This window comes from Desmodus rotundus, chromosome 6 (assembly GCF_022682495.2).
Source record: "Desmodus rotundus isolate HL8 chromosome 6, HLdesRot8A.1, whole genome shotgun sequence".
Lineage (NCBI taxonomy): Eukaryota > Metazoa > Chordata > Mammalia > Chiroptera > Phyllostomidae > Desmodus > Desmodus rotundus.
Window position 1 is genome coordinate 115,473,126 of NC_071392.1, and position 22,205 is coordinate 115,495,330.

The 22,205-nt window shown below is 41.9% G+C and overlaps 1 protein-coding gene across 5 annotated transcripts in view; it reads right to left on the reverse strand.

Annotated features, from left to right (window-relative positions):
• Positions 1 to 1,541: 1,541 nt before the first annotated feature.
• Positions 1,542 to 22,205, reverse strand: part of CSNK2A1 (casein kinase 2 alpha 1) — a 50,247-nt gene continuing 29,583 nt past the window's right edge. For all 5 annotated transcript variants that reach the window (XM_045194520.3, XM_024559154.4, XM_045194519.3 and 2 more), the window contains exons 4-13: positions 19,970 to 20,071; positions 19,404 to 19,454; positions 18,055 to 18,114; positions 16,518 to 16,601; positions 12,342 to 12,452; positions 11,292 to 11,393; positions 10,171 to 10,271; positions 7,079 to 7,227; positions 5,957 to 6,043; positions 1,542 to 3,978 (exon numbers count right to left, since the gene is read on the reverse strand). In XM_045194520.3, coding sequence (XP_045050455.1) covers positions 3,863 to 3,978; positions 5,957 to 6,043; positions 7,079 to 7,227; positions 10,171 to 10,271; positions 11,292 to 11,393; positions 12,342 to 12,452; positions 16,518 to 16,601; positions 18,055 to 18,114; positions 19,404 to 19,454; positions 19,970 to 20,071 — 963 coding nt within the window. In that variant the 3' untranslated portion in view covers positions 1,542 to 3,862. The remainder of the gene's footprint in view (positions 3,979 to 5,956; positions 6,044 to 7,078; positions 7,228 to 10,170; positions 10,272 to 11,291; positions 11,394 to 12,341; positions 12,453 to 16,517; positions 16,602 to 18,054; positions 18,115 to 19,403; positions 19,455 to 19,969; positions 20,072 to 22,205) is intronic.

Below are 22,205 nucleotides of genomic sequence, written 5' to 3' on the forward strand. Positions count from 1 at the left end.
AATGTCATCTTCCTGTATTTTTCATGGATAAGATGGGAATACTAAAAATTTAAGTTCATGGTAGGCCTTTCAGATATAAGATACTACACAACAGTTCCTTTTATCTAAACCATACTTCTCAACTCCCAGTACCGGTAACATGCAGATGCCATAACATAGTATGCAATGAAGATTTAAATGAGCCTAGGAATTTGGGGTAACAGCATTTCCTGAACTTAATTTTTAAAATTTGTCATTAAATGAGAAACCAAAGGCAATTTAAGTACATACTTTCACAGAATTTGCTCATTTGGCACTGGTAAGTAAACTCAGTTTCACCTCTTTTACCGGCCGTCTGGTAGTTTTGATTTAAGCTGCCACCTACGTTCCCAAAAGCTCATCAGCACACCTTCATTCCAGGCACCACAACTCTGCCAAGTTGCCCCCAGGGCTGGGGTATCTCCACGGCCGACCTTCTGCAGGGAGGTCTTTTCTGCTGTGAACAAGCTGTCTCCATGGACCTTTTCATTTCAGCATCACTCAAACTTTCTAAAATCAATGTCAGAGCTGAAAAAGGAACTCAGAAGGCAACTCACCTGGTCCCCTCCCTATGAACACACACAGAGGTCTGGAGAGATCCAGAGATTGTCCAGCCAACTACTAGCAAAGTCGGGGCCAGTTGGGGCCAAGACCTAACCCTCCATACCAGGAGGCCAGGGAAATTAGGTTCATCAGGGCCTAACAGGTGCCAAACACTAGACATTTGCAGATCAGCCCCAAGGAAGCAGTGGCCCCATTTCATAGATGAAGCTGACTCTGGAGTTAAGTAACTTGCCAAGCAGCCAAGTGTGCGACAAGGGCGGGAATGAAACCAGGCCTGTTCAGCAACAACATCCTGCTCGCTTCCACCCTATCTCCGTATCTCCGTGTCAAAGACTCCCCGACTTTGGCGCTCCTCAACCCATCTTAAGCCATCCCACTTCCAATCTCCATCAACCCGATACTAAATTCCAAGTACGTGAGAACACGGCCACCTATCACACACGGTGTCGGATGGAGAAGCATACTGCTCAGGCTGCAGGGATATTTCATTTGTTTAAATGTTTTTATTTAAAAAAAAATTAAAGACCTTCATGGCACAACTTCTTCCCAGCACAGTTATGTTTTAGTTATACCAATTACAATACAATTACAACCAATAAATCAAGAGGGAGAGGGGGACTTCTGACTTCAAACTTAAAAAATGGGGGTGGGGGGAGCCCACTTTAAACAAAGCTAAAAATTACTTAAAAAACCCTTTCAGAGTAATTGCCAACACAATTGTTATATTGGCATTCCGTTTCCTGCGATCTGATCATCTGTCTGATCGACGCAGACGCAGGGAGTGCTGAGAGAGCGTGTCCCAATACAAGGTATACAGATGAGGTAATTTACAACAAAGAAGTTGTTACTCTGTAAACCCTTGCCCCCCACCCACCCACCCGACTGGGTCGTTTTTTTCATGCTTCTGCAGTGACTCCTTAAGTAGCATTTAAAAAACTTCTATTTCTTTTAAAAGGCTCTTGGGTGGCATTTCAGAGTCCTCTGCATTCACCTTCAGTTTCTTGCAAGGTCTGATGTGTGGTGGGAGGTTTAGCTGTCTGCAGCTCCCCACATCAGCCTCTGCTACATCTAGATTCTGAGCTACTGGGGTGGGGTGTGAAGTCTTGAGTTACAACAACCCTCCTCCCCACCTAAAGAGAAAGAATTTATTAGTCATAAGTGTCCTGTTCAAATCACAATCCAGTGCAAATGTCATCACAAATTGCATCTCTGGCACATCTGGTGCTTTTAGCTTCCGCACAAATTCTACACGGTAACCCCCACAGCATTCTAGGGCGTAAGAGGGTCAAGAACAATAAATATCCACTATAAGTGGCCACAAGGAAAAAAACCACCCTGCCACACAGTCAGAATGTTTTCCCTACAGTTGAGAAGCATTATAAAAGGAGGCTTTAGCTTTCTCTGAAGTTCACCATTCTATTCACTAAAGCCATCACCTTGATAAAGTTTCTAGAGCCAAGATGGGTTACAAAGTTAGGTTAAGTTCATTAAGTTCAACTCCTCAAATAATTACATTTACCTATGATGCCCAGGTGAGAAAGGCTTATGAATCTATAAAGGTAAGAGAATGGGGAACTAAGACTTTAGGCTTTAAAACGTGTTGGAAGAATTTTTCCTAGTCCCCAGAAGCAGCTACTGTAATGAAGTAACAGGAGAAAATACAGAGCTGATGGTTTTGCTATTGTGCTTAAAAAACTAGGCTTCCTCAGTGAAGCACCTGATAAACTTAGGTGGTTGGATTACAGTGGAAAATCCACTTTACATACACACAAACACACGAAAACTGGCGACTTTTCCCATCCTCAATCCCTGCACTGCTGAGACACAAAATGAGTTTTATGGCAAAGGATCCTTAATCCCCAGAGACGCTTTGGCTTGTGGTGCTTTTTTAAGGCCTCTCTGCCCTGCCCGGTACCATGGGTCGAACGAGGGGTGTATAAAAATGGGGGCTTAGGAAGCCTCCACGGTACAGGGCCGCAGGCCCCTCAGATGTGAACGTTGAGACACCCACCCAGCGAGACCTTTACACAGGGAACTTAAATCTAACCTTGATAAATAAAACCAAACGTTTATTTACACCAAAGAATTCCAACACTGGATCTTTCACATATGAAGGACAAAGTATTATATATACACACAGCAAGGGGTGGCAGGGCTGTAACAAGAGTTTATAGTTTTCCCCGTAATTACAGGTCTACCATTTCAGTTTCACTGGAGACAGTGGCTCAGCTCCTCCCTCTCAGATACCTTTACAAGACTGAGGGGCAGGTCTTCTCACTGGATGGCATGTGAGGACAGGGGAAAGGAGGAGGAGAAGGTAGAAGCTTAAAATGAAAGTGTGGCCACATCTCCCATTAGCTCTTAAAGCATTGTTAACATGAAACCCATATAAACAATGTTTTTTTCTTTTGTAAAAAGCAGTAAGTTAGACCCAGTAACTAACTGAATTCAAAATGGCCAGGTCAAAGGAAACAGAAAGATCCTGCCTTCCTCCTCCTACCAGCTATACGTTGGGAGATAAAGGGGAGAGGACCAAGGTTAAGGAGCCTGGAAGGGAAGGTTATTCAAGTTTTAAACTAAACTGAAACTAAACTTATAAGTGAGTTAGATTTCGGGCCAGGTCAGTAAGACATGATTCATACTGAACAGAAGTTCTCAGGACTTGGGGTAATTTTTCAGCATTTCAATGTAACTATTAAGACTTATTTCCACTAGATCCACCAGGATAACCCCACTGAAGCACTTTCGGAGCTAAGTGATGTAAATGACTAGCAGGACGCTGCTTTTTATAGTTGGGTCCCCCTTCCTTCCTACCTCTCTTGAAAAAGCTACATTTTTGTAATTTCTGAAAAACAAAATGAGATACAAACCCCCCAAAGTGTGGGATGGTGGGGGAGCAATGGTGGGCATGGGAAGAAATCTCCCCCCAATTGCAGCAGCTGGAATTGAGGCTGGTTTACCTTTGTTCTTTAGTGATGAGGAACTGAATTTAGAAGGGGAGAAAAAAATTTGTCCGTGAAATATTCCACCTGCAGGTAATTTTTCAGGGAATCCCCTGAGTTATGAAAAGTTCGAGTTAAAAAAAAGAAGAAAAAAGAAAGGAAAAGAAAATCAGCCTATTATAATTTTTTTTTATGACTGAACTACTATAATTCCACAAGCAACGGTTCAGACACGGTGCTTCTTAAGTATTTCACCCCTCCCCGCCAGGCGCAAGCTGCATCAAGGAGAGCGTGGACTCCTCCACCTCTGCTCAGGCATCAGGAGACAGAAGGGGCCGTTACTGCTGAGCGCCAGCGGCGGCTGGAACAGGCATCCCGAGGGGGTTGGCAGCAGCAATCACTGGTGAGCCTGCCAGAGGTCCGAGGGGCGAAGGGGTTGGCACTGAAGAAATCCCTGAAAGAAAGCATCTGAGAGTGAGCCAGGGACACCAGCCGTGGAAATGCTGGTCACCAGTTTTCCTCAGCACCACCCTCACAGTGACACAGCAATAATTCTGTTTCTCGAAGGAATCTCTTTAGCCAGATTTTTACAAATTAAACTAATTTCAAATTAAGTCCTCACAAATTAAAATGGAAAGTTCTAATACATTTAGGAAGGAAGGAAATCCATGACTGGCGAGTTTAAGCAGTTTGTCCAAGGGAAGCCGGCTAGTCAAGCTGGCAGCCATGCTTGGACCCCGGCCGAGGCCACCCGGGGTGGCACTGCGCCCCCGTTTGCTCTGCAACCCGTGCTAACACCGTGGCCAACAGCCGCACGTTGCTACTGAGCACCTGAAATGTGGCTAGTGCAACTAAGAAACTGGTTTTTAAATTTTATTCAATTTTAACTACTTTAAATAGCACACGTGGCCAGTCACTGCCGCACTGAACAGCAGAGGGCTGGTCGAAGCTCGTGTGCCGGCGTCAGCTGCCAGCTGAAACTTCCGAACTACTCCGAGTCCCTCCTGTGGGGAAAGGAGCCCCCATCTCTAAGCTAAAATAGTGTCTGAGAACTTCCATTTCGTTTCTTCCACTCATCTAATGATCGGAATTAGAGGACAATTACCTATTAACTGTTTTCGGTCAGCCAGTTACTCAATTTTGAAAATGTTTTTTGGACAGGCAATATATTTATATGGTTCAAAATACAAAAGGCTTAAAATAGAGTATACAATGAAAAATATCTCCCTTGCCCTGTCACTTGGCCAACTTATAGCACAGTTTCTCAGGTGTATCCTTACAGCAATATTTAACACATATACAAGAATATAATTGTGTAAGAATATTCACGTAAGAATCGTATGTGGGAATGTGATTGTGTTTTTGTCCACTCCTGGTCCTGGACATGGCTCTGCAGCTTGCTTATTTCATTTCACGTTATCTTGCAGCTAGAAAAGGACGTGGAACACTCGTGCTTTTCTCTGGCCGCACAGCACCCCGCTGAATGCATGTCCCATTGGTCATTTACCCCGTTCCTCACTGAGAGCTGTTTCCGGAGTTTCTCTATTACAAACAAGGCTACACCAAACAACTCTGAATACACATCGTTTTACACATAGGCAAGATACTCAAGAGGATCAATTCTAGAAGGCAAGTAGTTCTTTGAAACACAACTGGGATAACAAAATTCTTTGAGGGTGTCTGAGTAAATGCCCTCACTACTCCAAGTGTACCCACACGGATGCTGCCTACACGTATAATTTGGAGAAGGTGGGCCTATCATTTCTTTTGAATTACTGTGTACTCTGTACAAAACTTGCTCTAAATCACAGTGACTCAACAATAATAAAAAAATAATTTCATATAAATCTTCACAATTTACAAAGCACATGGTAGTTACTCTGAAAAAAAAAATGAAAGAACCATTCTTATACACATACATACCCGACGTGCACACCCTACCTCTACTCCCCCCAGTTTCTTGGGGCTGACTAGGATGAGAGTGTCCTGCAAACCGAAAAGGTCGCAGGTTGATTCCAGGTCAAGGCACATGCCTGGATTTCAGGCCAGGTTCCTGGTTGGGGCTACCATGCAAGAGGCAACCACACACTGATATTTCTCTCCCTCCCTTTCTCCTCTCTAAAAAAATATCAATAAATAAAATCTTAAAAAAAAAAAAAAGAAAAGAAAGAAAAAAGTAAGCTCTGGCTGGTGTGGTTCAGTGGATTAAGAGCCAGCCTGTGAACCAAAGGGTTGCTGGTTCGATTCCTGGTCAGGGCACATGGCTGGGTTGCGGGCCAGGTCCCCAGTAGGGGGCGCACGAGAGGCAACCACACATTGATGTTTCTCTCCCTCTTCTCCCTCCTTTCCCATCTCTCTAAAAATAAACAAATAAATTCTTAAAAAAAAAAATAAAATCTTTAAACAAAAGAGAGATTTAACAGCGAACTGACCTGACATCATGTTGGCGCTGCTGACAGGCGTGCTGCCTCCTGGCATGCTAGATGAGCCCATTCGAGCCTGGTCCTTAACAACGGTGTCTAGAAAAAGAGAGATAAAAATGTGAGGTTCTGTTATGCTTACTGATTAAACTAATGGTCTTAAACAGTCACCCCCATTTTCTGAATTTTATTTATACTTCGTATTATTCCCAGAAGGACTTAAGACGGCCTTGTTTTCAACATGAATTAGACAAGTAACAGAAAATAGAATCATCTTTCTCGTCAAACTAGTAAAGGCAACCTCTTAAACTAAATAGTAGGAAGATGAGGTAATTATCCGGGGTAGAACTAATTTAAAGCAAAACTGATCCCATTAGGGTTTAATGAGACAACATAATCTAGGTGGGCCTAGAGAGTAATGTATTAATCAGAGTGGACTGATCTTACTGCCGTCCAAACTCAGCGGGTCATGCATGGTGCCACACGGGACAAAGCCACAGGCTGTGCAAATTAGTGCTATCACCACAGACTTCACGTCAGTCTGCTTCAGCTACAGGAGACTGGGCAACAGCATAATCGATGAACTACAAAACCACCCCATCATTCCAAGGAACACTCCAATGTTGAAGCTAACATCACAGTAAGGATGGGGTGGGCTAAGTGACATTTTCACCCCGGACAGCACACTTAGCTATATTCACAGACCTAAGTCAAGGTGTTCACACAGTTAAAAGGTTCAAGCTTCCTCAGCTCTCTCCAACAAATGATAACCAGAGACAGGACAGATATAGGGCTATTTATTATAATCCAACCATTCCGGACTACCTAGCCACTGAAAAGTGTCACCCACACAGTAAGAAAAACAGTTACTTAGGAGCAATCATATTAAGTACTCTTTACACGAGAATCCCTCCAAAAATTCTGTACGACAGTTGTCATTACTGTCCCCATTTGAAGAAGCCGAGGCTTACTGTGGGCGAAAAAACGTTGCCATGAGCTAAGCAGAGCTGGGATTCCCACTCTTGTGCGGGGCCCGCGAGCCCCGGCTTTGTTCACGGCACATATGCTTTTTTGCCTTGTACAGTCTGCTGGGCAAGCCTGCACAGGCTCTGTGGACTGGACAGTTGAACTCACAGAAATAGGGGTGCTCCATGGCTTCCCTTGCGGTGAGCCGGGACTGGTGGTCGTATCGCAGCAGCTTGTCTAGGAAATCCAAGGCCTCAGGGCTAACAAGGTGCTGGTTTTCACTGTGGACAAAGCGTTCCCATCGCTTACGGGAGTGTCTGCAGCCAAAAGCAGTAATGAGAAATGAACCAAGGGGCAGCAGAGAAGCCCAACATTTCATTCCTATGTTTTCCTTAGGTGGCGAGGAGCCCAACCACTAGCAAAAAGAAATCAAAACTCAAGCCTGGCTGATGTGGCTCAGTGAATTGAGTGCGGGCCTGTGAACCAAAGGGTCGTGGTTCGATTCCCAGCCAGAGCACATGCCTGGGTTGTGGGCCAGGTCCCCAGTTGGGGGCACATGGGAGGCAACCACACACTGCTGTTTCTCTCCCTCTCTTTCTACTTACCTTCACCGATCTCTAAAAATAAGTAAATAAAATCTTAAAAAAAAGAAAAAGAACCAGCTCCTTAAAAAAAAAAATAAATTAAAAAAAATCAAAAATCAAGAGAGTAGTTTTATAGCACTCTGTCACTGGGGATACGACCAAGCTAATTGGAGAGACTGAAAACAGTGGAGTCGTACAAAAGATAATTCTGAGTCCTCACAATTTTATAAAACGTAATTCAGGTTACTCTATAGGACTGAGTGCTTCTTCTGCACACTAAGGAGGGTCAGGTAGCTGGGCTAATAACCAGGCCTCTTCTCCTCCCCCCCGCCCCCCCCCCCCCCCCATTCCTAGCATCTCTGCCACTCGGCAGCAAAGCCTTTGCACCGGGAAAGTCCACCTCCTGGTAAGTGGTGAATGAATTAGTTCTGTGTCTAGCCACTATTTTCAGAGCTCACTATCTGCACACCAGTCTTGAAGCATGCATTTTCTATCACTACTTCTTTCACTCAGAGTGGGTTTTGTCTTTGGGAGAAGCAAGCTAAGTCAAGATAACTTGGTATTTGACTTCCGGCTAAGATGGAGTAAGTAGATGGATACACTTTGCCTCCTCACACAAAGGAGGAGAAACGAAAAGGACAGCAACAAATTTAAAAACAAAAAGCAACCAGAACTGCCAGAAAATCGAACTGTATGGAAGTCTGACAACCAAGGAGTTAAAGAAGAAACATTCATTCACACTGGTAGGAGGGATGGAGGTGGGCAGCTGGATGGAGAGGGTGGAGGACTCGTGGCAAGGAGGAACAACTGGGGAGTAACCTAGGGTTCCAGGGAGGGAAAAGAAAGACTCAAAACCTCTGGCTATAAAAAGTTGTGGGGCCTGTGGCAAGAGAAACTCCCAGCCTCATAGGAAAGTTTGTTGTTAGAGACCCACAGGGTCCCAGATGTACACAAACCCACCCACCCGGGAATCAGCACCAGAAGGGCCCAATTTGCTTGTGGGTAGCAGGGAAAGTGACTGAAAGTGGGGGGAGAGCAGAGCAAGCAGCATAGTTCTCTCTCTGACTCCTCTCCCACATATAGGGACATGGGTTGCCCCACCCTGGTGAATACCTAAAGCTCTGCCCCTTACAACATAACAGGAGCACTGAGACAAAGAAATATGTAAATGAAAGAACAGATCAAAGTTCCAGAAAAAATACAACTAAGCGATGAAGAGATAGTCAACCTGTCAGATGCAGAGTTCAAAACACTGGTAATCAGGATGCTCACAGAAATGGTTGAGTGTGGTCACAAAATAGAGGAAAAAGTGAAGGCTATGCAAAGTGAAATAACGGAAAATATACAGGGAATCAACAGTGAAGGGAAAGAAACCAGGACTCAAATCAATGATTTTGAGCAGGAGAACCTTCTTCTAAAAAAATGAGAACCTCTGGGACAACTTTAAATGTTCCAACATCTGAATCATAGGGGTGCCAGAAGGAGAGCAGGAAGAGCAAGAAATTGAAAACTTATTTGAAAAACTAATGAAGGGGAACTTCCCCAATCTGGCAAAGGAAATAAGACTTCCAGGAAGTCCAGGAAGCTCAGAGAGTCCCAAAGAAGCACATACCAAGGCACATCCTAATCACATCACCCAAGATTAAAGAGAAGGACAGAATCTTAAAAGCAGCAAGGCAAGACAAAAGGAGACAGTTACCAACAAAGGAGTTCCCGTAAGGCTATCAGCTGATTTCTCCAAAGAAACCTTGCAGGCAAGAAGGGGCTGGAAAGAAGTGTTCTATGTCATGAAAGGCAAGGACCTACATCCAAGATTACTCTATCCAGCAAAGCTATCATTTAGAATGGAAGGGCAGATAAAGTGCTTCCCGGATAAGGTCAAGTTAAAGGAGTTCATCATCACCGAGCCCTTATTATATGAAATGTTAAAGGGACTTATCTACGCAAAAGAAAATCAAAACTATGAACAATAAAATGACAACAAACTGACAACTATAACCAGCTGAACCTAAAAAACCCAAAAACTAAAACTAAGCAAACAACTGAACAGGAACAGAATCACAGAAATGGAGATCACATGGGAGGGTTATCAGCGGGGAGGGGGGAAGGGGGGAGAATGGCGGAAAAGGCACAGGGAATAGCAGCTTAAGTGGTTGGCACGAAGTGGACAGGGGGAGGTTAAGAATAGTATAGGAAATAGAGAAGCCAAAGAACTTGTATGTATGACCAACCCATGGACATGAACTAAGGGGGTAGTAGGATGTTGGTGGGAGGGGGTTGCAGGGCAGACGGGAATAAAGGGAAGAAAAGAAAAAAAAAAAGGACAACTGTAATAGCATAATCAATAAAATATACTTAAAAAATAAAATTAAGAAGAAAAGATAATTTGATATTTGAGTTAACTGGAACCCTTCTACTAGAATCTACATTCCATTCATTTCACAGGAACCCTCTGACTATCATCTCCGCACGCTGAATCCTGTTAATAGATCTGGGAAATGGCTGTTCAACCTACTGCTTTTATCACAGGATTGCCAAGCAGCATTTATAGCGCCGACCCACTGATGCTTCAGCAATGTTGGTAAAGAGAACGTATTTTTTGAGGATCCAAAGTGTCAATTTACAAAGTGTAACTTAAAGTGCTTAAGGCACAGATGAACAAATTTTATGACTCACCTGCCCAAGATATCGTTGAAACGTGGATCTAATTCAATGTTGTATTTGTCAATATAGTCATATAAATCTTCTGTCCCCAGTACCTTGGCTATCCTCACCAACTAGGATGGAAGACAAGACAAGACCCCACACAAACACACACGTCACATGATTAAATAAACAATAGCCGTGACTGCATTAACAGAAGGGGACCATCATGGCTATAGGCATGAACATTACACCTGACTTAAATTGAATTCCTATGCATGGCAGGAATGGATTTCTACATAAAATTCCCTAAATCAGTACTCAATGTGACAGTGTCAAAAGAAAAAACCAAACAATTACAACCTTCCCCTTGAAATGTATCCCCAATGAAGTCTTAAGATTTCCCCCTCACAATCCAGCTAAAGGTGTCACTTCTCTGGGGAAGCTCCCCTGTACACTCAGACCACTCACTCCCACTCTGTTGTCTGAGTGCCTGTTGTACCTCGTCTACAATTCTACTCTGGCATTTGTAACTGCAACCCATTTCCTTATATGTTAGATTCCCTTACTAGATACACTGTGAACTACTTGAGAGGCTGAATTAATCTTTTTAAATATATTCCTCACCCCTGCATGGCACCTGATAAAGAGGTACTGATTTTAACTGATCTTCAAGGGGAATTGAAGCGGGTATAAAGAATATTATCTGTATTTCTACTGACATACATCAACTCAATCTGTATAGAGACAAAAGGATCACAGAAATACCATATATAAACCAACATGTTGAAGCCACTCCCAGCTCTAATGAAAACTCCCATTAGGAGATTGATTCTAAGGTAAAGTCCTATTTTAAATATATAAGTTAAAATAAAACAAGCAACAAATGAAAAGTAGTAGGGGGAAAACTCAGTGATTTCGAAAGGCTAAATGGGTAGCTCCTAAAACACCAATAGGAGAGAGAATCAATGTTGAGCTGGCTGAATAAGCCATGAAGTGAAAATTACTCTAGGGCCCCACTCCCAGAGGTAACCGGTCTCAGGCTGGGGCTGGGCGTCTGGGTTTCAGCAAAATCCACTGCAGTTGCTAAGCAGTCAGACCTGACCATCACCAGGTTAGAGCAGTAAGCTCCCTAATGGGAACAACTTTATCACCTGATCATAATTGTCATGTCCGTGGAAAAATGGCTCCTTCCGGAAAATCATACTTGCCAGCATACAACCCAAGCTCCACATATCCAAACTATAATCATACATCTGCATTAAAGCAAACAAGAAGTCAGTTATACACAAAAATAACAGGAACGAATTATATTTTCAAAATAAAAAATTGCTCTTTATTAAAAAAAAAAATCCACTAAAAAGTCCAAACACCAACATCTTCACATACTACTTTTCAGCTTTATATGCATTTCCCCTGTTTTAAGACAATGTGTACATACTATTTTGAATTACCTTTTCACTGACATGAGAGCATCTCAAATTGTTAGCCTGTGGAAACTTTTTAATGTGTAGCGTTATTTTATTGCATAAATGTTTCAGAATTTAATCTTTAATTTTTGCATAATAGGATAGTGTTTTGTTTTCACCACTATAAATAATCTAAATTTTTAAAATATTTTAATAAAAATTTGATAAATATTTTTATATTTATAGTATGTTTGAGCTCATGGTTACATTCTCAAGGTCCCAGTAAAAAAAATTTCTAGGCTAGAGTCCAAAGTTTTTAAGGTATCTGATAATACAGCTGGGAGGACTGGGCGTGAAAGGTGCTCCCCAAGGATTTTGGTTATGTGAGGAGGAGGAGGGCTTTTTTATTTTTAGTAGGGGAAAGGTCTTTATATATAGAATACAATTTATGAAAATCATAGAGGGCATTTTTTTAGTTTAGTCTTTAGGCTGGTTAACCTTAGCTTACCATTCTCAAACTAGCTCTGGAGTTTCTAATTGGAAAAGGTTAGCTTTGGTGCACTTGCTCTTCAGTGAGGATCAAATGCAGATCAATGAATATTCTGACATTAAGACAAAAATATAAGTTACAGCAGATGCGCTGAGGTGATTGATATTTTATATTTTACATTTGTACAGAAGAGACAGCCATGATGTTTATAAATGATCTTGACTCAAAAGCACAAAATGACATTTTTCACAAATTATGTACAAAATAAATATAAACCGAAGTTTTATTTGCCTTTCTCTTCTCACCTGATAGTCTACAAGTAGCTCAGGACCTTTGAAATATCGAGAAGCAACTCGGACATTATATTCTTGGCCAGGATGGTAAAACTCAGCTAAACCCCAATCTATTAGCCGAAGCTAAAAGAAAAAAAAAAAAAGAGAGAGTTTAAGTCATGAGCAATTTTATCTTTCAAGCTACTCCACATGCTGTCTTTAGAGTACTCTTTACAAGTAGGTTTAGAGTTGTTCGTGTGGAAAAACATGTAATACGAAAATCGACTCTGTGTTTCATGTACTCACAATTGTAAACCTAGTTTTGCTCACCCCTGTGGTTAAGAGGAAAATCAAACTTGGGGAACTGTTTAACTTGGCATACGGGGTTCTCCGTGACTCAATTCTTGTGTTCTAGGGAGACTTGCTGAAAGACCATTTTATTTCCTGCTTCTGCAAATTTCTTACACTGCTCACTTAAGTAGACTGTCAAGACTATCTAACCTAGACTCCTACTGGTGAATATCTTATCTTTTAAGATAAAAATCAGCCACTTCACTGAAGTTTTTTCTAAATACCAAGTAGATCCACTGCCTTTAGCCCTCCTTGAACCTCAAGTATACTTTAAGAGAACTTACGATACTTTTTTTTAAAATTCTCATCCAAGGATATGTTTACTGACTTTAGAGAGGAAGGAAGAGGGAGAAACATCAATGTGAGAGGAACACTGACTGGTTGCCTTCCGCATCTACTGTGACTGGGGATCGAACCCACAACCTTTTGGTATAAAGGACGATGCTCCAACCCACTGAGCCACCTGGCCAGGGCAAACACACAACTCTCTATTATTGTATTTTTGTTTTCTATCTTTCTTTTTCCAAATGGACTGTGAACTCCTTGAAGGTAGGGACTGTTTCATTCACCTTTGTCATTTTTAAAATTCAACATATTGCCCAGGACACATGAGAAAAATAAAAATATTTGCTGACTGAAGGAAGAGAAAAACCACACCAAACGGTCCTCATTAAAATGTATCCTGAGAGTGGAAAGTACTGGCAAGGACAGGAGGCAACCGTGTTTGTCGACTGTGCAAAAAGCACGACCTGACAAATGCCTGACTACTCCTGCTGCTGTCTCCGTAAGTTCACGGTTAACTAGGTACAGTGTCTGCCTTGTTTTGGTAAGCAAAGGGTACTACAACAAAAAGTTATGAAAGTATGAATTTAAAGAAACATTGTATTTAGAGAGAGGGGAACAAAGAATGGGAGAGAAACACTGATGTGTGAGAGCAACACTGGCTGCCTCTTGCGCGCCCCCGCTGGGGACCTGGCCCGCAACCCACCCAGGCCTGTGCCCTGGGAATCAAACCGGCAACATTTTGGTTCACAGGCCGGCGGTCAATCCGCTGAGCCACACCAGCCAGGGTGAAAGTGTAATTTTTTTTTAACAGTCTTTCTCTTCAATCCCTTAATAAAAGTGCTCCACAGCTATCCCCGAGTTTCCTTTCTTACCAAGTGTTCCCATATGACTATTTCTGGTCTTGCGGCTTCACACACAGCGTCTCAGCATTTCTCACCTATCCTCTAGCCTGTCCACGTATCCTACCAGCCAGCTCTCTGGTCACCTAACAACATCTCAAAGCTAAACCTCTGATTATTCTGTTTCTCCCACAGCCTGCCCCTTCTTCTCAGTTAAAGGTCATTCCACTAATCTTGTCATTCAGGTCAAAAAGTTTCACCCTGGACTCTTGTTTCCCTAACACCCCACATCTGTCAACAAATCCTGTTGGCTCTAGCATATTCCGACCATGATCATTACTTCCAATGCCACTGCCCTGGTCCACGCCACCACCATCTCTTGACTGATTTACCGCCACAGCCCCTTCTCCTAGCTAGTCCGGCTACTCTTCACTCCTGCCCTCTATCCTCTACACAGCAACCAGAATGCTCCTTTTAGAAAGCTTTGTATTTAAAAATTATTATAAACTCACAGGAATTGGAAATATTCTATGTACTTTTCATCCAGCTTTACATTTCCCCAATGGTAACATCTTATATAACTACAGTATAATGCCAAAACCAATTGTTCCATCACCTCAGGTGTCCCTCGTGCTACCTGTTCTCCACTTTCTAACCTGTGGCAACCCCTGTTCTCTAACTCTTTATTATTTGAGAATGTTATTACAGATGGAATAATCAGCACAACTTATTGAGATTTTTTCTGACTTAGCAAGAGATCCAACCAAGTTCTATTGCTGAGTAATACTATTCAGTAATACTACATGGTATACATATACCAGTTTGATTAACCACTTACTCACTGAAGGACGCTTTTCCTGCTGTTTTTCAACTATTACAAAGAAAGACTACATTCATACATAGGTTTCTGTGTGGACCTAGCGATTGTTTGTTAAGCATACGTGTATGTTTGTCTTGTTTTTTAAAAAATAGTTTATTTATTTATTTTTAGAGAGAGGAGAAGGAAGAGAGAAAGACAGGGGGAGAAACATGGATCAGCTGCCTCTCATATGCCCCCAACTGGGGACCTGGCTTGCAACCAAGGCATGTGCCCTGACTGGGAATCAAACCAGCAATCTTTCGGTTCACAGGCCATGCTCCATCCACCATGCCACATCAGCAAGAGCTATTTAGCTTTAAAACAACAACAACAACAACAAAAAACCACAAAAAACTTTATTTATTTACTTACTGATTTATTTAGAGGAACAGAGGGAGAAAGAGAGGGAGAGAAACATTGATCAGCTACCTTCCACAAACACCCCAAGTGGGACCGATCCTACAAACCCAGGCACGTGCCTTGACTGGGATTCGAACCAGTAACCCCTTGCTTTATGGGATGATGGGCCCAAACAGGAGAGCCAGGGCTATTCGTTAAGCTTTTAAAGAATCCAACAAACTATAAAACAACAGTTTGGCATTTTCCACAATGGCTGTGCCACCTTACGTTCCCACCAGTCATGTATGAGAGACTTGAGTTTTTCTGCATAAGGGAGGGGGCAAAGGGGAGGAAGAGAGGGAGTGAGAGACAGACAGATATGAGAGAGAAACATCGACTGGTTGCCTCCTGTATATGTGCCACTACTAGGAACCAAACCCAGGCAAGTGCCCTGACTGGTAATCAAACCTGCAACCATTCGGTGCATGGGATGAAGCTCCAACCAACTGAGCACCTGGCCAGGGCGATGTGTAGTAAACTTTTAAAAAGGGCAAGAGTTTGCCAACCCTTTCCTCAAACCCTGCAAAATCTTGCACCTTCAGAGAAAAGGCCTGACAATATTTAAGGTTTTACATGATCTGGTTCTCTTTACCTCTCAGATACCACTTCCTCTCTCCCTGGATCATTCTAATACCAGGTCTCTCCTTACCACTGTTCCAACAACCCAGGCATATTCCTGCCTCAGGGCTTTTGCACCTTCTACCTAGGACAGACACATTTCTTCCCAGGGTTGCATGGCTGGTGCCCTTAAAGTATCCTCTAAAAATGCCGCCTTCCCAATGAAATCTTCCTTTTACCCCCTTGTTTAAAACTGCAACACTCTCCGCTATTCCCTATGCCTAACTTACTTTTCTTCCACGTCACTTTTAACTTTGTAGCCCACCAGCCTCCCCCAAAGGCAAGTTCCTTATCCCAAAGATCCCAAAGACAAGGATTTTTTACTATCTGCCTCACACATATATCCCCTGCCTCTAGAACAATCCCACACAGTGTGTCTAAAAGAATTTTAGTTGGGGGGAAAAAAAATCACCTACACCACCAAAGCTTACAGCAAAGTCATTTCTGCCTATAAAAGGTGGGCTTGGTTATCTCACAGAACTGAAACGTTAAAAAGCACATGGTCAGTACAGCTCTCATTAATAGCACTTGGAGAGCTCAGGGGCTTCATGGCACTTGCTAAGCAGCAGCATTTTCTGAATATTTCACCTATTTCACAACGGTGCACACTTAATTCTCAGAATAACCTAGTGGCAATGCAGGGCAAATATTATGCCCACTGTACTGGTAAGAAAGAGGCGGCGAATGAGGAGGGAGTTACTGTTTTGCCTACTACACTAATCGGTTTCCTTCTTTGATGGTATTCTAGGAATACGAATAAATAATGGTTTACACATTCTTACTTGTTAATTCATTCACTGAAGATGGGCTGTACATTCTATCAAGCCGATGCAGACATATGCCAGTCTATCACATTACCTTTCTGTGCTCATGATCAATCATGACATTATGGGGCTTCACATCTCTGTGCATAATTCCCATGCTGTGACAGTAATCCAGCGCCTGTGAAAGAAACAGGTAGAAAAGAATTAGCTTGCTTAAGAGTGATTTTCTAGTTCAAGTTCCTTACTTATATTCCTCCACAGTTTTCTTACGAGCCTCACAACACCCCTGGGAGTCACAGTGAGGGCAATCACCCCTAGAACCAGTCTTCAGAGACTTGCTCAAGACCCCAAAGTCAAAATCATGGCCCCTGAACATCAAGTTCTGGTCTTACACAGTTGTTACATCCTTTCTGTTCCAAAAGACCCAAGTGTACACCAAGTGCATCACTTCCAATTTCTCTCCCTAACCCAAATCCTGGATTACTTTCACAAACATAGGCCCCTCAAAAGAAGAAAACTGATCTGTACTACAAAACTGTTATTCATAGACCAATGATTCTCTAGCAGCTAATAGTTTACAATAGAGCTGGGTGAACCATGGCCCGTATATGGCCTGTAGGCTTTTTGATGTTTGTGTTAATGGAACACAGCCACACCTACTTGTTTGCATGTTGTCTGTGGCTGTTTTCATATAACAGCAGAGCTGAGTAGTGTGACAAAGACCCTATGGACCAGAAAATCGAACATTTTACTCTTTATCCTGTAAGTAAGTTGGCCAAATCCTGATTTATGATATCAAATCCAACCTGAAAACCATGTCCAATCTCAAACTAAGGTGAGCTGAGTAGCACAACCTTTGGGATTTGCTAATCTCAGCTTTTAAGTCGGCTGATGTCATTGGCCAAATTCTTGTCCTTCCTGAAAAATGATTTGAATTCCCATAGTTTCCAGGGCCAGGCAAGCATATTCTTAATTTTATGAAGTCCTGCTTGCCACAAGGCTGCACAAGCCAATAGAAAGGTCAAGTATCTCTACTGGCATCGTCTCTTCAGGGTACTTCTAAGGTTCAAATGAAGGCGTTATGTCAACCCTCATTTAATAAGAAACTCTAGCCAACTCCTAGCAATTTTCTCACCTATAAAGCTGATCTTATGACTACCAGGAGCAAGATATTTGGTAATCTCACTTTAGAAATCAAAGTCCACTCTAAATCAGCAATCTCTAAGCAGAGATTTACATAATCCTTAGGACAATGACCCTTTGACAGCTGAGTTAAGTTTACTGTTTTACTCGTTCAATTTTAAGTGAAATAAAGTACACCAGAAGCCAGTACACCAGGAGCTATTTTTACAAGTTTGAACAATTTGTTAACTCTCATAGGAGCAAGATGGAAATTACAAATAATTAAGGGCCCCAGCTCTCTTCTAAATACCCTTTCCACAGCATTCTAAATTATATTCTTACCAAATCCTATTCTATAATCTTTACATTAGAGAATTCTGATATTATTAACTTATTAAAAACTTACATGAAGAGGCTCCTTTTTTCAACATATTTTACAAAGAGTCATTTGGGTTATTTAACAAAGGGAAGTTCAATCTAAAGATATTTAGTATCCAAGGTTCCCTTACCTTCAGAATCTCATACATGTAAAATCGAATATCATAGTCTGTTAACGTCTGGTATAATTGCTGTTAAAGACAAATGCAACATTTAAGCCATGAAACACTGCTGGATGGAGGGCAATTTCTCATCCTCATTTGTAGTAATTCAAACCAAGACTTGGCTTATTTGCTATGGTTCCAAGATCTTTCCCTACACCTGTGTCTACTTCTCCAACATAACATTGACTTTAAAGGGATGCTCTGAGTCTTTAACCCCACATGCAAAAGTCAAGAATTACTTTAACTTGTATTTCTGAAGCTATAATCCACTGCTGGAAATACACCAACTTATGTAAGCAACATGCACCGACAGACATTTGCAACTGAGTTTGCTTTTCATTTACTAACAGACCTTCCAATAAAAGGCATTTTGGCAAACACACAGACTCCTTAGTAGGGAACTACCCCATCTGCAGATCACCAGTATACAGATGGCTTGCTGACACATCTGTCAAGCCAATTTAACAGAATTATTTCTGTCCCAAATTGAAAGTAAATTTTGAACAACTGTTATATATCTTTTCCAGTTTCCAAAGAATTATGGTCTTAAAAAAAAATGCACAAGTCATTAAATGGTTAGTGATGTCATCTGACATTTTCTTTGAAGTTACTGTTTTGATTCTAGAACAGTTCTTCCTTTTTTCCTTATCTCAGCAAAAGAATTCAACCATTTATTGACACCTAAAATTTTCTGATACTGAATTAAGTGCAAAGGCAAGTCAATACCTTTTCAACTTGAAACCCAAGAAAGCACCCACATTTTTCTATTGTACTAGAATTGAGAATTGTTTGAAGTAGGCCACTGGATGGGCTGAAGTTAAGAGAAATCTGCGGTAGAGGTGTGTGTTGTAGCCGAATTTTCCCCACCCTTCCCCACCCATTCCTTTTTAAGACCTAGAGCCAAGAGTTTCTGAGGAATCCTAAGGTAGAAGCGGGCCTTGCTTTTACATACAATACATTCCTTCTTGAACACTGTCATTTTAAAGCGAAATGCCCTCGGCCAGATCTTGACTGAACACGTGTTATCGTTTTCATTAAGTTTGACCTCAGTGTAAACTGTTCAGTGAATAGCAAAGGTGGGGAGAAGTATACACATTGGTCATTAAAGAGAACACACAATAAGTCAAAGGGCAAAATACCAAGATGTAGAAATTGGCAGTTTGTACAGAGTATCTCCATCTTAAAATTTCACAGCGAAGATGAAAAGCTCTTTTTAAGCAAGTTAGAAGGAAGCTCTTCTAATAGTGACATCCATAAAAGGCCTTCTATGTGCTCTAAAAGCCTAAAGACTTGAAACGGTTGGTTATATATTATACCTTGAAGTCTGTGTTGTTTACGTGTTCAAAAACCAAGGCGGGGGTTCGTGACTAGGGAAAAGAAAAAGAAAAAAACGCATTAGCAATAGCCCCGGCAGCTTTACTGGGCACAATGTCTGCAGGCGCTACGTGGTGAATTTGGCAGTCCTCGCCTCAGTAGAAGGAAACCCGCTATTGCTACAAGCCCTCCCAACTCTGATCGCCACCACGCTTAGGTCATTTTTGGGATGGATTTCAAACAGAAGACATGGAGCTGAAGTCTCACCAGGCTCTAGGCAGCCCGACAATGCGCCCATCGCCCATCGGCATCGGACCTGAGTTTGCAAAATGGATTAACACATTTCAGTTTCCAGTGCTATCAGTCTCTTAGCCTAGAAGAATAAGAAATAGTCTGTGGGTGGAGGTCTCTTTGAAAGAAAGACCCAAACTAGTTAAATGCTATACCTGATTAAGCACCTTTAAAGCAGCACTTAATGGTAGAGAGGGGAGCAGAGAGAGGCCAGCTGTGCTCTGGGTCAAACACCACCTCAGCCCTGGCGGGCCCTGCCAGCGTCTACTGTACTCACCACAGGGTCTTTTACAATGTCTGCCAGTGTGATGATGTTGGGGCCACCTCGCAAATTCTCCAAAATCTTTATTTCACGCTTGATTTTCTTCTTCTTTACTGGCTAAAAGGGTAAAAGTACATCAGTGAAATAAAGTATTTCAGGGTATTTCAACAGATAATGTAATACATAAATGGCTTATTATGAGCTCCCTGAAGGAGGGAAATGTGTCAGACTCATCTCTGAATCCCGTTCTCCCAACCCTCTGCCAGGCGCTGTAGGTTACTTAGCAAATGTTGAACTGAAAAAAAAGTTTTCTATTCCAAAGACCAGACCTCCTCCGCAGAATTAGCATTTACTTTCAATCATCAGTCTTAATGTTAACTTTTTATAACTATACAGAGTACGGTTATAAATGGTAACAGTACTAGGGGATATCCTGAAAAATCTTTTTACCAATTAGGCTGAAACATGGGCTTTTCCTATTCTATCCTGTAAGTCTATGAACACCTAACAGAAGTGAGGGAAACAGGACCAAGATCAAGGATGGCCAAAGCATCTGTGTGCAGCATAAACTTGTGGCTTAGATGTGGGCCTTGAAATCAAGACTGCCTAATGTGAATCCTATTTTCATTACCTGCTAGCTGTGTATCTGTGGGAAAGTTACATAACCTAGAGCTTTCATTATGTGTAAAATGATCAAAAAGAGTACCTACCTATCTCATAGGACTGTTTCAAGAATCAAACGAAATATATGAAAGATCTCAGAATATGACTGGGACACAATACCTACCTAGCCTCATGATCAGTATCACCCTCTCTCCATTCTAAAAAGACCACTCTGCAGAGCCCCTGCAGTATACAGAATATTCTCCGTATCCCTTTGTCCTCACCCATCATTTCCACATCTGTCCTGGGACAGAAATGCCTTTCATTTTTCCGAGGAGGGCTTTGGTCCAACTGCACCTCCTCCACCAAGCCTTCCTCCTAAATAGTCTAAGATGGTGCTGGTCCAAAAGAAATATAATGCAAGCCACATATACATTTAAAAAAGATAAACAGAGAAAGTTAATTTTAATAATATATTTTAACAAAATATATTAAAAATCTTATTTTAACATGTAAACCAATATAAAAAATTAGTAACGAGCAATTTATATTCTTTTCTTTTTGTACTAAGCTTTTTAAGTCTAGTATATTTTATCCTTACAGCATATTTCAGTTGGGACCAGCCACGATGCAAATGCTGAAAAGCCACATGTGACCTGTGTCTACCGTATCAGACCATGCAGCTCTTTCCTAGGGTGCCCGTCACCTCAGACTTCTGACACACTGGATACAATTCTCAAAAGTTGTTTTAAGTTTGTATCATTTCTTCTTTAACAAGATCACTGGCTATTAAATTTCGATGATCAATAACCTAGATTTTTTAAATACACAGATTCCCAGGATCCACCCAGATCTGCTCAATCAGAACCTGTATTTTTAAAAAACTCTGAGCCATGCCCTGACTGGTGTGGCTCAGGTGGCTGGGCCTTGTCTTGCAGCAAGCTGAAAGGATGCTGGTTAGATTCCCAATCAGGACACATGCGTGGGTTGCAGGCCACATCCCTGGTTGGGGGCGCGTGAGAAGCAGCTGATAGATGTTTCTCTTGCACGTGGATCCTTCTCTCCCTCCCTTCCCCACTCCCTCTAAAATTAAATCCTCATCCTAACACAACAGAGGTAACAATTCACTGAAAACAAAAGCACGAAATGTAACCAGCCCTGGCTGGTGTGGCTCAGTGGACTGAGTGCTGGCCTGTGAACCAAAGAGTCGCCAGTTCAATTCCCAGTCAGGGCACATGCCTGGATTGTGGGCCAGATCCCCGGTAGGGGGAGCGCAAGAGGCAACCACACACTGATGTTTCCCTCCCTCTCTAAAAATAAGCAAAATCTTTTTTTAAAAAAAGCATGAAATATAACTAAAAATAGATAAAGTCAATATTAGGCATCAAATCAGCATCAGACTTGAGAGAAGACTAACCAACCCTTTACTCCCTTCCTCTGCCACAACCTCGCTGTATGACTTGCGTCAAATCACTTCTCTTTCTTTAGTTTCCTGATCTGTCAAATGAAGATCATCTCTACTGATTTCAGAGGACACAATAAAATAAAGGGATTGAAGCACTCCAAAACCACTTTCAAATGCTACTTTAAAAAGGCATCACTGTTACTTAAAACACATCTAAATTCCAAATATCTCTATAATTGTAAT